A 23122-nucleotide genomic window follows, 5' to 3' on the forward strand; every position below is an offset into this window, starting at 1 on the left:
TTCCGACCTCTTGCCTTTGCAAAACGTTATGAAACGAGGATGATCTTCATCAGTCACGCTGGTAGAGGAGAAGACAGATCGCTGCGACTGATGCGATGTGGCTGGATGTCAAGCCTGGACACAGATTCCAGTAACTGGCAGGCTTTACGGTTATCCGTTAACCTCTTGCAAGGATAAAGTTTTGACTCAGAGGATGAAAAAGATTTGAAAAAGTATTTTATCTGGACTGTGGATTTCTCTATATTTAGTCCCAAGATAAACTTTGGCTGCTGAAGAAGTTTTGAAGATAGCGCAGAAACCCTGGTTTTTTTGTGTTTTGTTTTGTTTTTTTGTGTTTTTTTGACCTTGTAGAAGTTTTATTCCCCCATTCTGACTTGTTTTTTTTTTTTTTTTCAGGACATTTTGGAGAATGAGAGCATCAACTTGGACTGGATGTTCCGCTACTCGCTCATCAACGACATAGTGAAGGTAGGGAGCAGACAAAGTGGGATGGGGGGGAGTGAATGCGTCGCTTTCATGTAAACGTTGGCGAGAAAAGTCATTTTATTCTTTTTTTTTTTTTTTTTTGTCACCTCTATGTTTTTACAGCATTTTTTTTTAAAAGACAGATAATAAAGGTCACTTTTAAACCTTCTATTGGATGCTTTGTGTGCCGTGGAGGCAACAGGAAAAAAAAAAAATGTCTCAGTTGCCATGGTTTCACACGGAGGGTTGCAGAGTGATGGAGGCAGAAAAAAAAAAGAGAGAGAGCAGAAAGCAACATGTAGAAACATGTGCAAACGATTTCTGTCGCCGGGCAGAGGATGAAACTACAGTTTCTGTTATATAGAGTAACGTAGGAAGGAGACATGATCGTGAACTTTGCTTAATTTTCTTTCCAGCTTAATCCAAACTAATCACGGACTTACTTCAGAAGATTATTTTTTATCTATCCTAACAGAGAGGCTTTTTGTCCGTCTCATGGATTCTTTTTTTTTTTTTTTTTTTTGGTAGAACTTCATGCATAACGAAAAACGCTCCGGCTCCAAATTTCTCCTCACAGATAAGCAGCGCTCTGCACAGAAGAGGTGCCGGCGAAGTTTTTGAGGGATGTTTGACTCATCGTTTCCACAGAATATTGAACACGAGCGCATTCAGTAACCGTCGTCCCTTCCCAGGGGGGAATTAAAGATAATTTCCCTTGAAATTCCACCGAGACTGTACCGCCATTGAAACACGGGCCTCTTTTCAAAAAACTTTTCAGCGAATGCTTTTCCTGTCAAAGACTATTATTTCCATATGTCTGGATTTGTGTGTTTTCATGAATGACTTGCTGTGGAGGAGAAAGAGAAGAGAGAACACCCCCCCCACACACACACACACACCCCCACCACCCCTTTAATGCTTGACTTCACGCTCCTCTCCACCAGGGAATGAACTATCTCCACAACAGCTACATCGGCTGCCATGGAAATCTGAAGTCATCTAATTGTGTGGTGGACAGTCGATTTGTTTTGAAAATCACAGATTATGGTTTGGCCAGTTTTCGCTCTTCCTGCGAAAACGATGATTCGCACGCACTCTACGCGAGTAAGTCCAGTTATATACACGTCTTATCGTTTGCTTAAAACATCTGCTCCTGTTTAATTTAAAGCATTTTATGAGCGTCTGACCACTATTGTTGTTTTTTTTTTTTAGAGAAGCTTTGGACGGCTCCCGAGTTGCTCATTTACGACCGTCATCCTCCTCAGGGGACCCCGAAGGGTGATGTGTACAGTTTTGGGATCATACTGCAGGAAATAGCTCTGAGGAATGGGCCCTTCTATGTGGAAGGCATGGACCTCAGCCCCAAGGGTAAATACCGAGTCTTATATTGGCTTCTTCCGAATACTTCTGGCATCCTTTAAATCAGTAAATGTGCTGCAAACTGATGTGGAAAACGCAAAAAAAAAAAAAAAAAGTAATTCAAATCGATCGACTTTTGATCATAAACAGAAGCACATCTCCTAACATCTCTGCTTCCTTCAGCGAGGACAGAGGAGACCGACACTGACATGACAGGAACTTCATTCATTCACTGACATTTCAAAGTGGACCTCTGTGAGGTCAGACTACTAGATGGTGGCCCTGCTGCTAAGCACACAAACAAAGAACACATGTTGGCCAGATGTCAAACGCAAGGTGGAGCCACAAAAAAAAACAACAACCCCAACACATCACATGTCTGGGGCAGAAAAAGGTTGATCGTGCCTGAGAAAAGAAACTACGTTACACACAGTTTTGCATATAATTCTGTACAGAATACCAATTTTTTTTTCTTTATTTGAAATAATTTATTACTACAAAATGGACTATGAATTGACAATATTTCCGTTTCATACACAGAGTGAAGTTCCTTATTAGTGTAAAGACACTTTCCTGAAAAATTCACAGCGCAGAGAAAGAAAATGGACCAAAATGTAAAAAAAACCCAACAGCATACATTCATCAGCAACTATTTGACGTCTGTCACCTAAAGAAATTAGAAGTTCAAAGGCCGTAGAGACTTATTATGACCAGACTCTAGTCAGTCTTCAATTTTCTATTGGCTTTTAGAAATGGAAGTTGGAGTATTCCTGTCTTTACAGTTCAAGGCATTGGTGTCGGTCACGCTGATTTTTCCAACCATTACATTGGATTCCCTGGTTGCTCGTGCTCCACAGGTGCTCTGCTCTCCTTTACCCCACACGCCTTCACTGAGGCGTGGACAAATGCATCTCTGTTTGATCGGAGCCCGTTTGAAAGAATCTGTGCGGCTGCTAAGTGATTATTATGTCCTTGTATGGACTGTTATAACATACTGGAGTCTTCACTGCAGCTTATGATGAGGTGAGTCATGATGAATCATGAGCTCCATCGGTTGACCTTCACTCTGTAACAAGTCGAAAGCATCAATAATACGCTGGAACTTACATTTCATTTGAAGTCACATCCTTAATGTCTGTCGATGTGGTGAACGTTAAATATGATGCATGATGAACGGATTAAAATTCACCATAAATAACTCATAATTCTCCACAGATGTGATCTTCACAGAAAACACTGGAAAACACATTCCACATTGTTTTCTTATGTCATAGAATTTGGACAAAATTTTTATTAATTGCTGACGACACCAATGTTACGGTAGGACGGGGTTTTTTTTTTCCCTGCTTAGACTTTCACCCCCACGGCTCCTTCTTTTAGTGATAGAAGGGAAAACAAACCTCCCAAACCGTCCAAGATCAGGAGTTCACTTTCCATGGTGGAGGTCCAAAACCATCCATGATGACTTTCATTAGCTCATAATTCACAGTCATATTCAATGCTGGTTGTTGACGGTTGTAGACCAGGAAGTAGCAAAGATTAGTCAGGATGAAGTGAGGAGGGCACTGAAGAGGATGAAGAGTGGAAAGGCAGTCGGTCCTGATGATATATACCTGTAGAGGTATGGAAGTGTCTAGGAGAGGTGGCAGTAGAGTTTCTGACTGGGTTGTTCAACAGGATCTTAGATAGTGAGAAGATGCCTGAGGAATGGAGGAGAAGTGTGCTGGTGCCCATTTTTAAGAACAAGGGAGATGTGCAGAGTTGTGGCAACTACAGAGGAATAAAGCTGATGAGCCATACAATGAAGTTATGGGAGAGAGTAGTGGAAGCTAGACTAAGGGCAGAAGTGAACATTTGTGAGCAGCAGTATGGTTTCATGCCAAAAAAGAGTACTACCGATGCAGTATTTACTTTGAGGATGTTGATAGAGAAGTACAGAGAAGGCCAGAGGGAGCTGCATTGTGTTTTTGTAGAACTGGAGAAAGCTTATGACAGGGTCCCCAGAGAGGAACTGTGGTATTGTATGAGGAAGTCTGGAGTGGCAGAGAAGTATGTTAGAGCGGAGAAGGACATGTGTGAGGACTGTAAGACAGTGGTGAGGTGTGCTGTAGGTGTGACAGAGGAGTTCAAGGTGGAGGTGGGACTGCATCAGGGATCAGCTCTGAGCCCCTTCTTGTTGCTATGGTGATGGACAGGCTGACAGACGAGGTTAGATAGGAATCTCCATGGACTATGATGTTTGCAGATGACATTGTGATCTGTCAACAGTCCAGATCAATGGAGAGTGTGGAAAAGAGGTGAAGAAGCGTGTCCAGGCAGGATGGAACAGGTGGAGGAAAGTGTCAGGTGTGATGTGTGATAGAAGAGTTTCAGCTAAAATGAAAGGAAAGGTGTACAAAACTGTGGTGAGACCAGCGATGTTGTTTGGTCTAGAGACAGTGTCACTGAGGAAAAGACAGGAGACAGAGCTGGAGGTAGCAGAGATGAAGATGCTGAGGTTCTCTCTGGGAGTGACCAGGAAGGATAGGATCAGGAATGAGTACATCAGAGGGACAGCACATGTTAGAGGTTTTGGAGATAAAGTCAGAGAGGCCAGACTGAGATGGTTTGGACATGTCCAGAGGAGAGATAGTGAATATATTGGTAGAAGGATGCTGAGTTTTGAACTGCCAGGCAGGAGGCCTAGAGGAAGACCAAAGAGGAGGTTTATGGATGTAGTGAAAGAGGACATGAAGGTAGTTGGTGTGAGAGAACAGGATGCAGAAGACAGGGTTAGATGGAGGACACTGATTCGCTGTGGAAACCCCTGAAGGGAAAAGCCGAAAGGAAAAGAAGAAGATTCAATGCTGGTTGTGTGAACGCCTCAGACTCATCCATTAACATCCTGTGAGAGCAGTGAAGGCCTGCAGACGTTCAGTGTGTGGATATCAGGATACTGTAGTAATTACTCTGATGGGTCTTTTGTGATGATGCTAATAACAGAGGAGGGAATGTGTAGCAATCATTTTGGGGAAGGATGCCTGTCATAAGTTTTAAATTTGTATGATTGATGATTCAGTGTTGATTAGCAGTGCTGAATTTATTTAAACTCAGGTTTGGTTCTTTCAATTTGCAGTTTTTGAATACACCATTTAGGATATTAAAAAAAGAAAATCTGGGAAGCTCAGGCACATGGTAGTTAATTCAAACGCAAAAAACATAAGATAAAACCACTGGAGTCGTCTGTGTCCGCTGCAGAGATCGTTCAGAAGGTGAGGAACGGCCAGAAGCCTTACTTTCGTCCGACCACGGACAACAGGTGCCACTCGGAGGAGCTGACCATCCTGATGGAGGGCTGCTGGTCCGAGGACCCGGCGGAGAGGCCCGACTTCGGACACATCAAAATCTACGTAGCCAAACTGAACAAGTGAGACCCCAACAACTTTTTCTCTTTTACATTTCTCAGTATCGTTGTTGCTTTCTCCTAAGAGCTTTGAAAGAAAAAGGCAGACGAGAAAATGAAACAAGTTCTGGAAATCAGGAACATCATTTTAAATGAAAGGTTGTTCATAATTGTTAATAAGCAGCTCTAGACAGGAAGTGTTGCCGCTCCCTTCCTGTGTGTGTGTGTGTGTGTGTGTGTGTGTGTTCTCGTATCGTGTTTATGATCTCATGAATCATTCAAATATATATTTTGGTGCTCGGTTTTTTGAGTGTGTGTTTTCTCTACAGCAGGGTGGCTCCTCAGAAAGTAGACTGTATAAAATATCACTGCTGATACTGAGGGTCACCACAGCACACACAGAGCCACAAACACACACACACACACACACACACACACACACTTAGAGGTACGATTCTTATTTGAACCGGTGGCTGGTTGGGTCTGTTTCAGAAAGTATAGAAAACCACAAGCGGGGTTTGATGGCCTGTATCCACTCGGTTCAGACATAACACACTTTTTATGAAATGTGGTTGGAAAAGTGAGAAAAAACAACACCGAAAAGATATACAAAAACAGAAAAACCCTGAACTGTGACTGTGAGGAGGTTTTAGCAACTGTAACTCTACAGTACATCAGGATTATGCCTTCAATCTGGATTCAACTGTACACACTGATTTACATTACTGGCTGCCAAGATGCTTCGTCATTACCGTGTAATTTTTTTGTGATTTTTCAAAACATTGAAACGTTTTGACAAGTTTCCATCTTCTGTTGCTGCATAAAGTTCAAGAGTGATCAAGAATCAGCTTATGTTACGTGGATCAATACGTGAATCTATACATGAATCTATACGTGAATCTATTCCTGAATCTATTCCTGGTTCTATCCTGGGATCTATACCTGGGTCTGTACATGGATCTGCTAAAGATCCACATCTACACAAAATACAACAATAGCATAGAATATATTATACAGAATATACAGAACAGATAGTCGGACAGAGAGCGGGGGATGTCGCCGTTTGGAGGATGTGCATCACTCATTTTAATTTTGTGTGCTACAAAGGGTTAATTAATTATTCTTTCCATTAGCCTGATGCTTCGTTTAAGTGGTTCCTTCTTGCTTAGTCTCTCTCTCTCTCACACACATATATATATATATATATGTGTGTGTGTGTGTGTGTTTGTGTGTGTGTGTGTGTATGCATTTTATATTTCAATGAAGAGTTAAATATGCACTGATCTGTGATCTGTGGCAAATGGATATTGCTCTTTAGCACTTTGCACCTCAATCACTAATGAGGGGTCAGCGTGTCTGAATACATGAACGTGTAAATACAAACCAACAAGTTACTACAATGTCAATTTATAGTCTTAGAAATATTTTAATGTCCAGGCTGCCCAAAGGACGCAGGGAGGATGGAGAGACACTCACTCATGCTTTTACAGCATCATCGCCTCCCACGATGAAAGAGGCACTCAGGCCGAGTGCCTACAAATATATCTTAACGTTATAATTTGGATATGATGTTTCATAATTTGTGCTTGTTATGATGATGAGAGGTCGTAACATCGCTCATGACAAATATGGGTTTGTGTGACAAAACCACCAGCTGTCTTTCCTTTCTGATGACAAAATTAGCCAAAAAAATTTAAAAAAATTTTTTTTTAATTAACAGAATGTCGAATAATTCTGCTGACTGACTGTCATGAGATTCTGATTCAAATGGTTTTAGGTCCACACTGGACTTTTTCAGCTGAGCTCCACCCACTTTTAACCAGAGAAAAAACAACGAACAGAAAGAACTTTTTTTTGGCAGAAGGTACAGTGTTCACATAGGACCTTAGCACTCATAGAAAGAAGGTGGTTGGTAACCTCCAAGTGACGGATTCGGGTCATTTATGACCACGGCTGTATATTTATATGAGCCGTTGGGATGTTGTCAAATTGGAAAAATGTTTCCTACTATGAATTTGTCAATCGACGCCTACAACTTTCCATAGTTTTTACAGGAATTGGCAAGCCTAATGGCAAGTTATGAACCTGGAAGGATATAGATGTTATTTACATCATAGGTTTTTATTTTATTGCAGTTTTCCACTTCTAACCATTACGTTGTTGTGCTGTGCAGTGAGCCATGCTAACAGACTCAGAGTAACAAGAATTACTGCTGCAAAAGCCTTTAGGCTGGTAGTTAATGCCAAAAGTGACAATGAAAACGACTGACGTGATAGAAACGGACAATGAACATCATAGGTGTGACATTAAAACAAATATTCCACATACAATTTTGATTATTTTAGTCACTAGAGTAAAATAACTCATTTGTTTGAGGGTTAAATTTTTATTTAAAGATATCAAAGATTGCTAAAAAAAAAAAGAAATACATATGTAGAAATGTCTAAATGTGGAGCTGTTGCTAAAACCCTGTAAAAAAAAAAATTTGGAACAAGCAGACGTGTACCAACCTCATCAGAAAACGTAAAATTTTCTGCAAATCCGTAAAAATGAAATTTGTAAATGTTTCATTGAAGACAAATGATCCTGATCAACAGACCCCTGTGTGTCGATAATAACTCTTTAATTTTTTTTGAAAACACAGTATTTTCCCATTAGAATAAGGAAATTTTAGGGTCAGATAGTGATTTTTACCTTTTTGTTGCTTACTTGAAAGACGTCCCACATTATCATACTTTACTTGAACACCTCACCGTTTGCTTTTGTGTTATTGTGTTCTCTGTGTGATGCTGTAGCAGTAAACGGGAGGTTTACTTCCTCTCTCTGCTGATTGGGTACCGCCTCCTTTGCGATCAATAGTCAAGAGTAATCTTGTTGACATTCTTTCATTACTGGAACGGAGTGCGGCGCTCACACACTGAGCGGGAGGCATGCTTGGATTGATGTGTGTTATCGCTAAAAAAGAGAGAAACGCCGACTGACCTCACCGTCATGTTGTGCTCATTATCAACTATTTGCACTGGCAGAGGAAGCAAGAAGGAGGAACCACAAGCAGCCTGACCTGCTGGTGTCTCCACGTGACCTCCGTCTTTACTGATCAGGTGGCACATATTAGCTATATATGTAGCCTCTTAGCTTTTCCCTATCCATCCATACCCATCTCAGGCTAGTCCTGCATCATACAACTATTGTTGATCTTTTTCTAGCCGGGACCTCTGATTCGGTATTATAACAACTCTTTCATTCATGGACCACTTTATTGTGAGATCCAAAGCTTCAGATCTGCCGTGTGCAGTGATGACTGACCCTAGAACCTTTTAGGAAAGTCAATATACACACAAAGGATGCTGATGTGACACGTTATGCATTAAGTGGTTGCCTGTCTCGGTTGACATGATTTATCTCAGCAGGACAGCTGCACAAACGCGCGTGGTGGTGTAGTAAACTGGAAGCAGGTGGTTTGGAGGATTCTATAAACAGATCTGTGTCTGGTGTGTCTTGTTTCTTTTGTCCGACCTCGCCACCGTGGGTGCCGATGAGCCCGTTGATGTATAGCTTTCCATTTGCTGCGTCTTGGAGTGGAGAGCTCCCTATGATTGACACCCTCAGACGCACTCAAGGAGGTTCTTGACAGCTGCATGCAAAGCGCCTCATCGCGTTTCTGCACCAAGGCCCATACGTTAATGCATGTTTGGCCGGTTATTTTCATTAGGTAAATGCATGTTGTTGATATGACGTGACGGATGAGGTGTTATGTTGTGTGTGTGTGTGTGTGTCTGTGTGTGTGAGCTTCAAGGACACGATGACAAGAGGGTTCAGATTGAAATGTTTTCAGTGCAGCAGTCGCAGGGAGCAGACAATCACATCACAGATTCCAGCTTTGAAATGTTGTTTTACGTGTGAAGGTGGTTTCATTTTATTCTTAACTGTGTTGTTTTTTTGTTGTTTTTTTTTCTAAACCGACCGGCAAATCAGTCGTGGATTTGCGGAGAATGTAACTTCCTCAAGCATGCTTAGGCCCTTTATAAACAAGAAAGCACTCAGGGAGCACATACCTCAGCCAAGGCTACACAACCCGTCCTCATTTGTGTTTTAAATAGTCGATAATGTTTATATTCCAGTGTGTGTCTGGATCCAGATTGGCATCGGGAAACAGAAAAGCCAGATAAACACGCTGACTGGCTAATGGCGGCCATGATTTCCTGAAAGTATGTAAGTCCCAGATTGTCTGGGTTTGCTCAAAACGACTTATGACAGCGAAGTTGTTTTAACGGATTCAGACCCATCAAGTTGATCTCGGGTCCGTCTCCCAAATTTTCTGGATCACCTAGACTTCACGTGACACAGGTCATTGGCCTTGTACTTTGATTCTTTGTGGATTGTCAAGAGAGATATCCTTCAGCAATCATTTCAACACCAAAATAAATAATCATGTAAAACTGGAAACTTTTTTGGATCGTATGCTTGTCTGTGAACCTACGGCTAAAATTGGACAATCTTTGTTGAGCTAGAAAATACTTCAAATTAATTGGCTGGAAGTTTACCAACTGAAAACCATTTTAATTTTCCTTAAACTGTGCCAGATTCCATCAACCTTTCCAGTCCTTTTACTGGAACTAAAGTGTTAATGGTAAGCTGACATGCAGTCACTGCCCCCTCTCTCCATCCCACTGACCCCCCGTTTTATAGCTGGCGACTGGTCACGATTCCAAACGCGCCTTTATGGTCAGAGAGCTCAGATGTAAAGAGCTTTATTCATGGGTTGATGTTGACACTGAAATGTAACATTCAGAATGACATCGCTAATGAAAATGATCTATTCTATCTCGTGTGTTAAGCGTCACTGTCACCATGGAGACCAGATCCCTTTTCACCGTTACTATTAGAATGATGGAAAAATATGGACGAGTGTGATTGTCAGTGCCGTAAATGTTTTTCATGTGTTCTTGTGATGGTTTTTTTTTTGGTCTTTAAACACATGTGTGTGTGTGTGTGTGTGTGTGTGTGTGTGTGTGTGTGTGTGTGTGTGTGTGTGTGTGTGTGTGTGTGTGTGTGTGTGTGTGTGTGTGTGTGTGTGTGTGTGTGTAGGATCCTTGACCCTGGAGAAACATGTCAGGATCCCCAAACACTGATGCTTTCAGTCGCTACGGTGGTGTAAATGACTCATCGTCTTGCTCCGATGGAGTCGATGCCTGTACATGTATGAGTGTGTGTGTGTGTGTGTGTGTGTGTGTGTGTGTGTGTGTGTGTGTGTGTGTGTGTGTGTGTGTGTGTGTGTGTGCGCAAGCATATGAATGTAGGAACCTCCAGGGACACACACATTATACAACACATGTATTATATAATTACAAAATCCATGTGTAATTCTCCAATCACAGCAGTGCACACATAAACAGAGACCTTTAACAGTATGACTGGAGACTGTTTGTGTCTTTATGTTTAAAGGAAACAACATCTGATCTGTGTACATGATGGATCCTTTATACAAACAATAATATACAACATTAAACTAGCACTGAGTAGAGTCTGATCTCCCTGCCGAGGCCGTACGACGCTACAGAAGTTTAGCCAGCCTGACCAAAACGTTTTTCGGTGATGCAAACAGATAAACCGACCAATCAGAAGGCCGGTTGAAACGTGCCCCCCGTTAACAAAGGTAATAAACCATAAGAGTCCCATTGCCTTCACATGAATTTCCTTCATTTCATTAATTTTCTCGAACCGCTGCGTCCGCTGTGGCGGGTCACGGGGAGCCGGAGCCTATCCCAGCTGACTGAGGGCGTGAGGCGGGGGGGAAACTCCCGCAGAGCCACAAAGAGACACAGACAAACACACGCACACACACACACACTCGTTCCTACGGTCATTTTGGAACGGCCAGTTAACCTGAAGCGCATGTTTTCAGAGGTGGGAGGAATCCGGAGAACCCACAGTGTTTTACTAGTGTAAAGTATAATTATAGACAGAATGCTACAGCAGTCACATTTTGAATGATTACATTTTTACGCTGCCATTTAACCTGTGGAGTCGATGCAGTAATTATTACTCATAAACTATTAAACAGAGAAAGCTGGGCCTGTATTCCTCAAAGTGGAACCAACTACTCCCCCGATAAGCAACACACATAAAGTTCTGTTCACTTCTCACGGTCAGGTATTGCTTCACCTGTGAGAACGTCTGTGGTGAAGCCTTCTGTGGGTCTGGAGGAGGTTTCTTCTGAGAAAATAACCCTGATGGTGTCACCTCGCTGACTCAAAATATTTCAGCAGAACGCTCTGTTGAAAACTGGGAATTTAGCAGGAAGTTTGAACAAAAAACAGCTGTTTTTTTGGATCTTGGGATGCAGAGTTTTTTCCAGCACTTTTCTAAAGAATGATTCCAGAAGTGAATGTAAAGTAAAGATATTCTTATTGCACATGTGTTGTGATAATAAGTTGGTCAGAGAGTTTGGTGCTTAGACTATAGGATAATTGTATTTGAGCAGCAGGATAAATCCATCAAGGTGGTGGTGGTGGCGGATGACAATGAAATTGCTGATTATAACACTTGGTGGTGATCAATGTTTAGAACAGCAGCATGAATCAACTAGAAAAAGGATGTCAGACGAACAATAAGATGTGATGTTAGATAAATGCGAAGAAAATATTTGTGACATGAATGAATGCGTCTCAAATTGCGCTTTGTACGATAACATTCATTCTCTCCTGTGAACAAGTTTGGCTAACCCGGGGTGGACGGGTTATTTTTTTCCTGCCCATTTAAAGTTGCTGCATTCCTACGTCTCAGTAATTTGCTGGACTACAGCGTCACTATTCCAGATCAGAAGGATAGATAAAACTTGAGCTGAAAATTGTAAATATGGAGGAGCCAAAAAGGCCCTTTTTCTTCTCCACAGTCTCAATGATCTTCCTCATGAGGGAGTGTCGGATCTCTGATAAAGCATGTTGTGATTTTTTGCAGTTTCAACGAAACTGACTTGACTTTTGACTGTTAACTTCCACAGGGAGGGCAGCACCAGTATTCTGAACAACCTGCTGTCTAGGATGGAGCAGTACGCCAATAACCTGGAGAATCTGGTGGAGGAGCGAACACAAGCCTATCTAGAGGAGAAAAGGAAAGCTGAAAACCTTCTCTATCAAATTTTACCACAGTAAGTTAAACAAAAAAAACCACACAGTCAGACAAACGGACCTGATAGTGAGCTGAGGCGTTGGGATTTCCCATCTTTCTCAACTATTTATCATCTTTCCTTTGAAGAACCTTCTTCAAAGTCCTCCTGGCCAGCAGAGACGAAGGACAGATAACATCCCCATCTTTTTTCCACGCCGTTACTGCCTCTGATGTAATTTGATCGGAGAGGAGGCAATTAATGCGAGCAGAATCAGCAAAGATATAAAGGTTACCGATCATGCGAGGGGGTTTGTGTGGATGAGCTTTTTGAGGCCATTTCCACACACTGACACTGACTGAAATCTGTAGACAGGAGCGTCTGGAGATTCAGCGTCATCCAGGTCATGGTCACGTTAGATCTGTGTGTTGGAATAAAGTCAACTGGATGTGCAGAAATGAAGAGTCAACACAGAATAAAATCAGACAGTCTGGTCTCTTTTTCTGTCGTTTGAGGATCTTAATTCTGTTCATGTAGATTTACTGAGCTTCCAAATCCTTGTCTGGCTCTATTACGTGGTATTGACTCCTATACTGCTAACTCCAGGCCCAGCATGCATACATGCAGTGTATTCAAACGTATTTGTTGGGGACATGTTTGGAAGCGTTGCCATATGAGTGCAGAAACTGGGCCTCAAATCTTTCAGGACATCTAGTTGAACTTTATAAAGAGCAAACATCTCCCTGCCGTTGCCTCCTGAGCTCCAGACACGCCAAACTAATCGGAGAAAATAAAGCGGCAACAAAAAGTGACTGTTCCGTTGCCTCAGGTCAAAGGTGACGGGGTCAAAACAAAACCCACTGCACGTGAACACACCACAAAGATAACAGCTGACAACCAGGTACAACATTTACTCTGTACTGGAAAGAAAACACATCACTATCCTCACCAGGAAAGTGTCGGCATTCTTTGTTCTGCTCTGCAAAAGGGAGACCAGGAGGACTACAGACACACAAGCCGTTGTTATGACAACACTGCATGGCGTAGCTTTTTCACACTGCCCTTACTCATCACTTGTTTTAAGTTTCTGCGCTCCATGGCCGTGTAGTTGTGAAAATATTTGTGAATCATCAGAATGACTGGCGAAAGATAAGGAGATCCTTCTGTGTGTGTGTGTGTGCGTGTGTGTGTGTGTGTGTGTGTGTGTGTGTGTGTGTGTGTGTGTGTGCGTGTGCCTGATTCACTGCAGTAATTCACATAGTTTCCTCACTTCTGCCTCTCGTCTTCTCATTTGCCTTTAGCTGAACAACCAGTCGATCATTTTCTGTCACCGCTGGGGCAGAAAAACATCCCCAAACAAGAGCTGACTAGTTGCACCGTCGCAGGAGTCAGTGCAGAAACAAAGCATCCGATCGTCAGCTTCCTCTTAGCCTCTCGTTGATTAGTGTGCATTTTGTCCTGATGCGTCTCCCTTTTGTCTCTGCACGCAGTTCGGTGGCTGAACAGCTGAAGCGAGGTGAGACGGTGCAGGCGGAAGCCTTCGACAGCGTTACCATTTACTTCAGCGACATAGTGGGTTTCACCTCCATGTCTGCAGAGAGCACACCGCTTCAGGTACACATCAGCATCCCGTTGAATCACAAAGGGAATCCTGTTGACTCTGCAAACCATGTTTTCTGTATTCATACTTAAAATTATTCACGGCTCTACCTACAGCGTGTCTCACAGCTTTCAGTGTTCCCACACATGAGCTGCAACTCCAATAGTTCACTCGTTAGATGGAAGAGTTTGCTGACGCAGAGCTGAGTCACATTATGTCACCACAGAGCTCTTTCTCACTTGAATACCAAAAACATGTTTCCAGATCGATAAAATAAAAAGGTAATCCATTACTGTTAACCGGTCAAATAAGGTAGCTGTGAACATGCCATTCCCTATCAGTAGGATTCAGTGGGTTTAGTTTCTTGGTAATGAGAGCTAATTAAAGACCTTCAAACCATATGAATGCTGTTTGTCTTTCTATACATTTCTATTGATCAATTGTAACGAAAGAAACCTGACAAAACATCAAATATGTCAATAAAAGTTTGCATTTCCCACCTGTGGGTTTGATTTATGAGCCTTTAAATGTGTTTTGTCAGTGGGCCCCAATGGGCAACCATCCAGAAACACAAGTACAATGTTAAAATCTAACGTAAACACCCATTTAAAAAAAAAATTGGTCATTATTTTAGTCACAGGCTGTCTGGATAATGGACATTTACAACTCATAAAAAGCATCATGAAAAATACATGACTGACTTCGACCTACTACCCTCATTATTTGCTATTATTCAGCTGCTTTCAGATGTGTTTTGACGTGCATACCGTTTTCGCTGACAGGGTGCTCGGTGAATGGTACACAAATCATCTGTTGCATTTTGGGAAGCCATTTCTGCATAAATCTATCTAGTTTGTAAGTAAAGGGGGAAAATGGCAGATTTTTACAGTAATCTAAGGTGATACAGCCATGGTTCTTCCTCTCAATCACCTACTATTAATCCCTACCTTCAGCACTTATTGGATATCCACATCAAACATAGAGTTTCCAATTTTCTATTTAAACTAGTTTCAGAACTCCATTCCCAGGTGTTGTGTTGTTGCTTTGTGGAAGTCATACAAATAAAACATGGCTGTTTGTCTCTGCAGGTTGTCACATTGCTCAATGACCTGTACACCTGTTTTGATGCCATCATTGATAACTTTGATGTATACAAGGTAATCCAGGATTATTGGTGTGAATAATAATCATTCATGAACTTAAAATGCAAGAATTTGTATATTTTAACACAAATGTTTGCGTATATACAGTATGTTCTATGTGATCTACACATTGATATATTCTAGACTGTTGGAGGAATCCTGGGAAGACGACTTTTCACTCTTGTGATTCGTCCTGCAGGTGGAGACCATTGGCGACGCCTACATGGTGGTGTCAGGACTCCCAGTCCGGAACGGAAAACTACACGCCAGAGAGATCGCTGGGATGTCTCTGGCCTTGTTAGAAGAGGTCAAAACGTTCAAGATCCGACACAGACCCAATGACCAGCTGAGACTCAGGATAGGTATACACACAGGTGGGTCAACCCTCAGCCTGATGCACAACTGTGGGATGCTGCACTAGCATGATCTGGAACCACAAGGTTCTAGATCCACCTTGTCATAATGGACGTTGTAATGCTGAGCTGTTCTTCACCAAATCAGTGCATCAACACCGTCATTTCTTTTCTGGTAGATGCAGGAAATTTCCATCTCAATGTGTCTCAATAGTAGCTGGCTTATATTTTTCCAGTGGGAAAAAACTGTATTTAAAGTCACAGTATGGGATTGTACTTCTCTGTCATCAGTTCATATCAACATCAGCCTGTCAGCACTGCTCATGTGTAATAACTGGATGACAGCTACTCTGTGTCATTCAGTGACAGCCTATTAATTAGGCGTCAAGCTCTGGGGCAGTACAGTACAGTGTGGCATTGAAGCTGTTTGCTGCCAAACTGATTGGGATCTTTCAGTAACAGCACCGTAGCTAACATTAAGGAACAGTCAAACTGACCAACTCTGACCACAAGTAACTTAAATCCAGAAGGATTACAGTTTATTTATCAAACCTTACTAAAACAGACTCCAGTGCAGCCTTACAAATGAGAGAGAGCAAGTTAAAAGTCATTAACTAATCCTAACCCTAACTCTAACCCTAATCCCTAACTCTAACCCTAATCCTAACCCTAATTTAGAGTTAGGGTTAGGGTTAACTCTAACCCTATCCCTAACCCTAAATCTAACCCTAATTCTAACTCTGACTAACTCGAACTCTTATGCTAATCCTGACTCTAACCTTAACCCTAATTCTCACCCTAATTCTAACCCTAATCCTAACCCTAACTTTAACCCTAACCCTAATTCCAACCCGAACTCTAACCCTAATCCTATTTATTCAGTTTATTTTCTTCTTTCCAGACATGTTATTACAACAGATTACACTTTCATCCTAACCCTAACTCTAACTCTGACTCTAACTCTAACGCTAATCCTAACTCTAACCCTAACCATAATCCTAACCCTAACCCTAACTCTAACTCTGACTCTAACTCTAACGCTAATCCTAACTCTAACCTTAACCCTAATTCTAACCCTAACTCTAACCCTAATCCTAACCCTAACCCTAACTCTAACCTTAACCCTAATTCTAACTCTAATCCTAACCCTAACTCTAACTTTAACCCTAATTCAAACCCTAATCCTAACCCTCTCTCTTTCCCCAAGCCTGACTTTCCTGAATCACACCTACACTCCCTATGAGTGAACACAGGTTGATGGAGATTTATGTAATGCTCCCTTTGCGATTATTTTGTTCAAATATTTTTTTAATTATTTGCAGATTAGCTGTGATTGCTAGCAGCTTGTTTTTCGCGTGGGGGGCTAGCTGTCCAACTAGCAAAGTTTGTGAGGTGACGTTGTGGAGAAGGAGAAAATGACAGCCCAGTGCTGTCAGTGAGGATCGGATTACGATGTTAGGAATTTCTGTTTTGACTTTTTTTTTTTTTTTTTAATAAACCTTTGATTCTGGGGAAGTCAAATTATCATCATCACTGTTGTTAATGTATTGCTTCTTATTCATAATACAAATTCCAATTTGACCTGGACTGGTCAGAGCGGAGGGCCGCCCGCCTCGAGCATGGGATCAACTCGAGGGCTGTGCCTGTTAAAATGCAGTTTTTCTCTGGGGGGTTATTGGTTCACTTTCTATAGAACTGGTATTTATGTGTATACAATGTGTGGTTAAACCAACAAAGTTTTCTTTTTAAATTAAAATGATCCATTTGATCTGAAAATATTGTCCTCTGGAGTCCAAACCCCCAGACCTCCCTGGTTGTAATTGCTGTTGTGACACCGACATTATAACTGCATTACTCATAACCAAGCTTGCCCCCACTCTTAAGGTCATTGTTCTTTTGCAATTTTTCTATTGGTTTAATTATTTTTCTCACTCTGGCAAAGCAGAATGACCTTCCAATTTGTCATTCAGACTTGTTCCTATCAGCGGTTGATTGAGTTCTGATTGGAAAATAGCCGGTAATGAGCAAAACACCGGACCTGTCTGAAGTGTGGAATAATCCCAAGATGCTGGCAGTGCTTCAGAGGTCTGATCCAGGGCACTTGGATATTGTCATTATGAGAACAAAATGAGTTATAGCTACATCATGAGGAAGTGAAGTTCACTAAGTCCGTGCTCTCTGGACAAAATGTTCAGTGCAGCATCTCGAATTTGCGGGAGTTAATCCCATAAATTAATTATATGTATTTACAAATGTAGTTTATTGATAGAATAAATTTTTAAGATTTTTTTTAAAATAATCTTCAGCTTCACATTTTTCATAATTCCCATTAAAATCTTACAATCCCACTTTTTAAAAAATTGGTCAATACGTCTTCTTCATGTTTCTCCCAATAACCTCTTTATCAGGACTAGAAACATCCATGCTGTGTCAGGGATGCTACATGGGATTTAATTGTGGGGTAACAGACAAATTATTACAAAGAAATGCCAGTTTATGTGAAAGCAGTGACCTGTTAAACCTCCGTAAAGTTCAGATACCCCTTCTGTAGAGGCAGAACCTGATCACTGCAGTCCTCTTGAAACAGGATTATTCCAGCTCTGCTGTATTAATCTGTGTTAACTTTGTGGATGCCAAAACTCTGACTGGACATAAACACTCTGGATGTATTATCTTGATCTATCTGCAGCTTTCAGTCTGTCATCACACACAAGAGGCTTGTGACACAGTATTTAGTCTGGACCAGCTCATGTCGGCACCGCTCATGCTCATGTTCATGTTCATGTTCATGTTCACACACTTGACATGAAGCAGAAATGGGGCCGGAGCCTGCAGGCTGGTGCTTGGTGTTGTCAGAGTGAATAAATCATCAGTAGTACAACTGTATTTCACCTACACCCTTGTGGTCGTACATAAAACACATCCACTTCCGTGGGTGTTTGATAGCACGTCAGGTGTGTTATTTCCATTGTTAAACGTGACCGTTATGATGTTGTGTTTTTCAGGTCCGGTCTGTGCCGGAGTTGTGGGTTTGAAAATGCCCAGATACTGTTTGTTTGGGGACACTGTTAACACAGCCTCGCGAATGGAGTCCAATGGAGAGGGTGAGCGTTACACTCACACACATTTCACCCTGATCAGTGCACATTTACTGGTGATAATGTCTTTACTGCTCACATTCATGTCTTATGGTTTACAAGGACTTCCAGTAAACTGTGTGTCCTGGGACAGGGATCCCCTCTGCTGCTGCTCTCATTCAGGTTAACTTCTGCTGCATGAGTCAGTCTCATCCAGGTGTTCTCCAGGATTTCAACCTAAAGCCTCTAAAGAGTTAAATCATGCCTCTACCTTTCCGTGTTCCTGCAACACTGTGACTCTCAACCCTGAAACTCAATCATAAAAAATTACTGAAACAACTGGTCAGTCAACTCCCACAGTCAGGACTAAATAGTGTATTTGGTGGGGACTATTTTCTGCTTCTGGTTAATACTAATTTGTCACTTTTTTTACTACAGGGGGACTAGTTGTTAGTATAATTGTTATGTCTTGTTCTGATATTCCAAAGAACCATTGGTAGTATATGATTTCATAGCTGAACATAATATTCACTCATACCATTTAATGCTAAAAATACCACACGATATTGACCTGCTGAGTCTTGATCTGTCTGCAGTGACAGCAACCAGACTTATGAAAACTGTGTTAGGATATTTCTTGAGCCAATCTTCATATGTATTGATTAACTACTGAGCCACTTCCTGTGTTGTGCCTCCACTGCTAAATAATTGATGGTGCTAAGAGCCCTTAGCCAGCGATTAACTGTGCAGCCTGAGCAGGAATCAGGTCTCAGATCTCTGCCCTGTGTGGACAAAACAATGTCGTCTACACTTGAGGGGATGTGCTCTGTCTCCTGACGCCACGAAAAGCCTCATAGTGCAAATAGTCACAAATAGTCTACTGTGTGAAAATGCTCAGTCTGATCCATTGTGCTTTTGATTTGTTTTGCAGCCCTAAAGATTCACGTATCCTCGGCCACCAAAGAAGTGCTGGACGAGTTTGGATACTTTGACCTCCAGCTACGAGGAGATGTAGAAATGAAGGTAAGAAGCCTGACTGTGTTTTTAAAAAGCAAAAGGAAGTAAAGGAAGGCTAAACAGGTTCACTGCAAAAAAAAAAAAAAAAAAAACCACCACTGGAAATAAAATAAACACACAAGAAAGTACAGTACTACTGTACTTCAAAATAAGAGTTTAATTAATTCCGTGACTGAGCTTGTGAGTCAAACAAAAGTTCCACAATTCAAAATAAAATCATTTTAAGCTTTTCCATCCTTGTAAAAAAAAATCCCAAACCCTTTAAAATATAAATAAGTTTTTTTAATCAATAATAGACATGCAATCTTTACATTTTATTTAGTTTATTATTTTATGTATAAAGTCCAGTGGCATCTCAGCTGAAGAAACCTTTGTGTCATCAGCGTTTGCCTTTGGTACAGACGTTAAAACTAAACGTGGTGAAAGCTGGATTCCTGATGTTGTGGATAATGATGATCCTGATCTTGATGCAGTTACCATCAGGGTCACCCTTAAAGGAAGGGCAGAGAATACCATCCTCCCCCCCCACACCCATCTTATCTCCATTGATGAACCTATTGATTTTTTGTGTTGTTTTTTTTCCAGGGCAAAGGCAAAATGAGAACGTATTGGCTTCTTGGGGAGAAGACTGATGTGTATGTAATCTGAGAGGCTCTCTGATAATGTGGCAGCAGCAGCAGAGACGACAGCAGAGCTCCGCTGGCCGAGCCACCACTTTATTTGTTCTAGAATAAGTCCTTATTGGTGATTTCCGTGCAGAGGAAAGGAGAAAGACACCATGTGACAAGAGAGGGAATTCCAGGTATATTTATTACCTGCATACTGTAACTGAATAAAAAAAAAAAAACATTGTAAAAGTTGTTTTTGTATGAAGAAGCTTTCTGTCCTGAGAGTGAGTACTTTTCACTGATAAATTCTTATTTTTTGTGCTTTCTATATTAAGATTTATATAGTGTGTTTGGAAGTCAATGATGTATTGTTTCCTTGAAGCGTCCGTTGAAGTTGGGAGGCAGAGCTTTACAGCTGATGTCACTGCTGGGGTTTATCATGTTACACCGTACAAAATAATGTGTATATATGTATATCCAAGATACTGTAAGATATTTTGTTCAATAAACTGAGTAAAACAGGCTTTTTTTCCCCACTTATGGACACAGATGCTGTTTTATGTTGTGCTTTTTGTTTTGTTCTCAGTTATCGATGTTTGCTTTCACAAAGGATGTAACGTCAGACAAGAAGTCAGTGACGTGGTTCAACCTTCAGTTCACCATCGCACTGCTCACGTTAATATATCTGGGCCATGTCCTACTGACAATACTCACAAAATGCTTTCGTCAAGTTTAACCTAGAAAGAATATATTAATGACTTTCTGCAGTGTCCCCAAAATAGTCCCGTTAGAATAACACATTTAAAGTGCTCACTGAGGGCCGGAGCTGCTGCTGCAGAGGGCCGGTCTACCCGGTGTCACCTTTAGGATCGATCCGTTGAAATTAGACCCTTCCTTAGAGAGGCTTTTTTTTTTTTTTTTTTAATTTTATTTTTATTGTTAGCTTCTATTACCTTCCCATCCACTGTGGAGACAGCAGTGTTCATACAACAAATATTAGTCTCGCTGTTTTACATTTCACGAGGCTGCAGGCCTGTAATAACAGTTTCAAACGTAAGAAGTGTGCCATAACAGAGCATTAAGCATGTGAAGTCTAATTAACTGTGGACAGATAAGGGTTGAAACAGTGAGAGGAGCGCTGGCAGCAGGCAGCTGGTTGTTGGTTGTAATGACATCAGCGCTCATTAGATGCTCATTAGCAGTTGTGGAGCAGAGGCATGGGCAGTGTGTGTGTGTTTGTGTGTGTGTGTGTGTGTCCGTGCTTTTCATCTCTGCAGGAGAACATCTTCCCGTCCTGCATGGCTGTAATTGCCGCCTACTTTCTCGTGGCGACACACTACCGGTGTCTGTGAATCCACGCTGACCTGCTGACTCCTCACAACCAATCAGGCTGCTGCCTTTTTTGTCCTCTCCGCTTTTTCAACCTGTTAAAGTGCAACGGTTCCAGGTATGCTGCCGAACAACAACGTGCACAAGTCAAACAAGTGTAACTTTTAATGTGAACATTTGAATTTGCTTGTTGATGAGGTGTCTCAAGTCGACGCTGTAACAATTTCCATTTGTTTGCTGAGGTGATGTCTCGACCCATGTCTCTCTGTTAGGTAGGCGAAAGCAAACTGATTTTAAGGAAGCACAACAGTCGAGTATCAGCAATAATTAGCAAATCTGATTTAAATATATGACTGGTCTCCCAGCCTGAGGCCTCGATATGTGACCGAACTCAGATATAAAGATGGGAATCCCAACCAGATCTGTAAAATGGTTGGCTTAAAGGGCCAACCAACCATGTAGCCCAAAGTAGTATTTAAATTATATGTCTTCACATCAATGCTGACAGGTCGAAAGTAACCGAAAAAAATCCAATAAAACAGGAAATGCTGCTAGATATCTAAAGCCAGGTACGCAAAAGTTTTATTACATTAACCACCAGTTACTGCATTAAAGATAAAGTAAGCTTGGTTATAAAGTGCAACTATCCAACAAAGATAGGGCATTTTTCCCAACATTATATCGTGGAAAAATGTAGCATAAATTTTTTAAATTTCTTTTTAAAGCTTGTGTCCCAGGGATGCATGTCTGATGATTGTGCGTCCTATGTTAGATGGGTTTTTCTTTTTAAACATCTAAGTGACATGCCTATTACTGTATTATATTTGTTATTTAATCACTGGTATAACATTTGCATCCATCAACAGTGTGACAAACGAGCGTTCAGTATTTAGTATTTCCCATTCAAATCACAGACTTTATGTTTTTTTGAAGGATAAAGTAATGTCAAAATCAAGAATTCATTGCTGCCGTTTTAAAGGTATTGACATTTTAACCCTCTAACTAACTAGCAAAGACATAAAAAATATTGTAGAAAATGAAAATGACCCTCTTTTCATCTAAAATTTAAAAAAATAAACTTGCTCCAAATGAGAAACAAACTGGTTTTCCTGTATCAGCCCATCAGATAATGAACTATTTAGAGAGAAATGCTGCATAAACATGAAATTAAATTACCTGTCACCATAGCTACCCTGTCTACAGAAAGCTTTGGAAGGATCAGCAGCTCTGGGAGTCGTCCTCTGATCGACAGCACAGATGTGATGCTATGGCGTGAAATGTGTGATTCCACACTGCATCAGTGAGCTGTAGGCTTGTAAGCATCTTTGTCAAGGTGTGGATAGAGGCTGTCTGCATGGCTTTCAGGCAGCCTAATAGGTTTTTTTCAAGGACAAAGGCAAGATGTTGGCTTTGTGTGGGAAGACAGTGTGGATCTTTGTTCCTCGGCACCATTCAACTACAGTTGCAGGTTTCAAAAGGCAACAAAGAAGAAAAAAAGGTTGAATTGTGCCTGACACAAACAAAGGTCCCCAAAGCAGTTTACTACAAACCAGTTAGACAGTCTGTTGAGCAAAAGGTTTGGAAATTCTGAAAGATTGCTCTCTTTAAATCTTACTATATCATCATACCAACTTGCACATTAAACTTGGTTCAGAGAAGGAACAGTCTTTGATATTTTCTAC

At 41.3% G+C, this 23122-nt stretch overlaps 1 protein-coding gene across 2 annotated transcripts in view; it reads left to right on the plus strand.

The window, feature by feature from the left end:
• npr2 (natriuretic peptide receptor 2) overlaps window positions 1–20634 on the plus strand; it is a 46147-nt gene extending 25513 nt beyond the window's left edge. The window contains exons 12-22 of one of the 2 annotated variants that reach the window (XM_068334031.1): window positions 397–468; window positions 1410–1569; window positions 1678–1833; window positions 5062–5230; window positions 12210–12356; window positions 13805–13928; window positions 15003–15071; window positions 15256–15430; window positions 18415–18513; window positions 19418–19509; window positions 20089–20634. In XM_068334031.1, the coding sequence (XP_068190132.1) occupies window positions 397–468; window positions 1410–1569; window positions 1678–1833; window positions 5062–5230; window positions 12210–12356; window positions 13805–13928; window positions 15003–15071; window positions 15256–15430; window positions 18415–18513; window positions 19418–19509; window positions 20089–20151 (1326 nt within the window). In that variant the 3' untranslated portion in view covers window positions 20152–20634. The other variant, XM_068334032.1, reaches the window with a different exon arrangement.
• The last annotated feature ends 2488 nt before the right edge of the window (window positions 20635–23122 follow it).

This window comes from Antennarius striatus, chromosome 15 (genome assembly GCF_040054535.1).
Source record: "Antennarius striatus isolate MH-2024 chromosome 15, ASM4005453v1, whole genome shotgun sequence".
NCBI classification, from domain to species: domain Eukaryota; kingdom Metazoa; phylum Chordata; class Actinopteri; order Lophiiformes; family Antennariidae; genus Antennarius; species Antennarius striatus.